At 41.5% G+C, this 2,500-nt stretch overlaps 1 protein-coding gene across 4 annotated transcripts in view; it reads left to right on the top strand.

Moving 5' to 3' along the window:
- The window catches only part of LOC113824392 (uncharacterized), a 55,553-nt gene that overhangs the window by 25,883 nt on the left and 27,170 nt on the right, over positions 1-2,500 (top strand). For all 4 annotated transcript variants that reach the window (XM_070135154.1, XM_070135155.1, XM_070135153.1 and 1 more), the window contains exons 2-3: positions 646-805; positions 1,074-2,500. The exon at positions 1,074-2,500 is cut by the window's right edge and continues 1,257 nt beyond it. In XM_070135154.1, the coding sequence (XP_069991255.1) occupies positions 654-805; positions 1,074-2,500 (1,579 nt within the window). In that variant the 5' untranslated portion in view covers positions 646-653. The remainder of the gene's footprint in view (positions 1-645; positions 806-1,073) is intronic.

Raw genomic sequence — 2,500 nt, 5'->3', positions numbered from 1 at the left:
ACTGCTATCAGAAGAAAAACAAGTTCTGTCTGATGAGCAATTGGCTCATGTGATGCTACCTCCTAGGTAGGGGGCTCAACATTCTGGACCCCCTTGCATAAAATAGATGATATAAATCATTAAATAATTAATTTTATTTCTACATAGCATTCACAATTTGTAAAACACTTTTACATAAAGAAGCTCCAATTACACCATTCTTTAATTCCGTCTATTGTCCAAACTGCTTTGTATCTACATTTTTTGACACTTGGGGAAGTTAATGGTCTCTGATATCACTCTACTTCTCCCTTCCTCCCTCTCTCCCTCCTTACCTCCCTAATATGAGGACAGCCATTCAGTTTTTTCTCTCTCTCCCTCCCTCCCTCCCTCCCTGTCTCTCTCCTTTCTCCCAGTTTCTCTCTCCTCTCTTTCCCCACTGTCTCCTCTCTCCTCTTCTCTCTCTCTCTCTCTCCCCTCTTCTCTCTCTCTCTCTCTCTCCCTCCCTCCTTCCATATCTCTCTCTCTCTCTCTCCCTCCCTCTCTCTCTCTCATTTGCACCCTCTTCATTTTCAACCCTCTTTCTTCCTTGTCTTCTTTTCCCTGGTGACCACCAACTTACAGCTAGTATGTATATTTTATTTTTTCTTCTCTCACTCTCTGCAGCCAAGAAAATGATGAGTGTGCAGAAGTTTATGGAGGCAATCAGCTACGTGTACCTCAGCAACCACCCATCCCCCCATCTGAAAAAGCCCATAGTGCCCCAAGTGCGACTCGAGAGGCTACCACACCGCACCATTGAGAAGTACACTAAGAGACAAGAAAGGTGAATTTCAGGCATGAATTGGGTTCAAGAGAATACAAAACATGAGAGAGATGGATAGAGAGGGACAGATTGTATATATATGATTTGCATACTTGTGTATATGAATGTATATGAGTATGTGTATGGAGAGGTTTACTACAAATGGTTATTATTGTGTGTTTATGTGCAAAAAAATTTCATAGATGCATAATGGATTTCCCATGGATAAATTTATAGAATTTAGATTTTTTATCTGTATTTAGAATTTTTATATATTTTTGTATTACAGGCATAAAAGCAAATCATCCAAATCTTCAGCCATGTCAAGTCTAAACTCCTCAAAAAAGCATCACAAAAATACAGGATTACCGGCTGCTTCTCCATCACATCCAAAAACCTCCCTCAATCTTCCTTTGACAGAAACTCAGAACACAAGTTTGAACAACAGAAAAGGATATACTGTAGAACTAGAACACACAAAAGCAGTTGTAAGATCTGATTTAGAAGGAGTGAGGAAAGAGCCGAGTAAGAACCTAGAAGCAGAAAAAGCTGGAGGAAATATGCAGGAGGTACCAAGCAGTAGACTTGATGCTTTCTGCAACAGCCCTTCCAGTGACAGTGACCTACCAGACCTCATGAATCCCATGACATTTGAGGAAATGAGGACCACTAAGAAAACAGAGGAGAAGAAAAAGAAGCTAAGCCCAAAGAAGAAAAAGAACAAGAAGGAGAAGAAGAAACTAGACCCCAAATTAATGAAGAAAGCAAAAGAGGCCTTTGAATATCAACAGAGATTGTATTCTCCAGGTAAGAAAGATGTCATATCCAAAACAGAAAGAAGAAAAGATCCTGAAGGTTTAACAGAGAGTGAGGGTGTAGAAACAAGAGATTTATCTGCCAATAACAGTATGGAGATGGAATCCAACATAGTCATTGTTAGTTGTCATTCACTGGCTAATACCAGTGCAGACAACATTGATTTACCATCCTCAGAACACACTTCCTCCCACACAATACCTTCTTCACCTCCTGCTGTTCTAGCATCAGTGCCATCAGTGACAGAGTCATCATCAGAGACAGCTTCATTCTCTGAAACAGCAGTAATGCCTGCACTGCCAGCTACAACCTCCAAGAAGGAGGAAGAATTCCTTCAGAAAATTAAAGCCCAAATGAAAAAATCCCTTTCAAAATACAACTTATTGCCTATGGACAATGCCATGAAAGCTCCTGAGCAGACAGCAAAGGCAATTAGTGATAATCCCCAGACAGGAAGGGCTATTAGTGATAGTCCCCAGACAGGAAGGGCTATTAGTGATAGTCCCCAGACAGGAAGGGCTATTAGTGATAGTCCCCAGACAGCAAAGGCAATTAGTGATAGTCCCCAGACTGGAAGGGCTATTAGTGATAGTCCCCAGACAGCAAAGGCAATTAGTGATAGTCCCCAGACAGCAAAGGCAATTAGTGATAGTCCCCAGACAGCAAAGGCAATTAGTGATAGTCCCCAGACAGGAGAATGTGAACAAGAAAAGACACCCAAAGAAAACACCTTTCAAAGGTTGGTTAGTACCTCTGGAAACCCTCTACAGACTGCAGATGCAGGAATACATAAGCAAGAAAAGAGGCTTACTGTAAGCAACATGCTTAGTGCTGCTGAAGTTCCTGTAGAGGCTGCAAAGGCAAATTGCAATAGCTCCCAGTCTGATACACATCAGCAAG

The sequence above is a fragment of the Penaeus vannamei genome, chromosome 20 (assembly GCF_042767895.1).
Source record: "Penaeus vannamei isolate JL-2024 chromosome 20, ASM4276789v1, whole genome shotgun sequence".
In the NCBI taxonomy this organism is placed as follows: Eukaryota; Metazoa; Arthropoda; class Malacostraca; order Decapoda; family Penaeidae; genus Penaeus; species Penaeus vannamei.
This window is presented reverse-complemented; position numbering and strand designations above follow the sequence as displayed.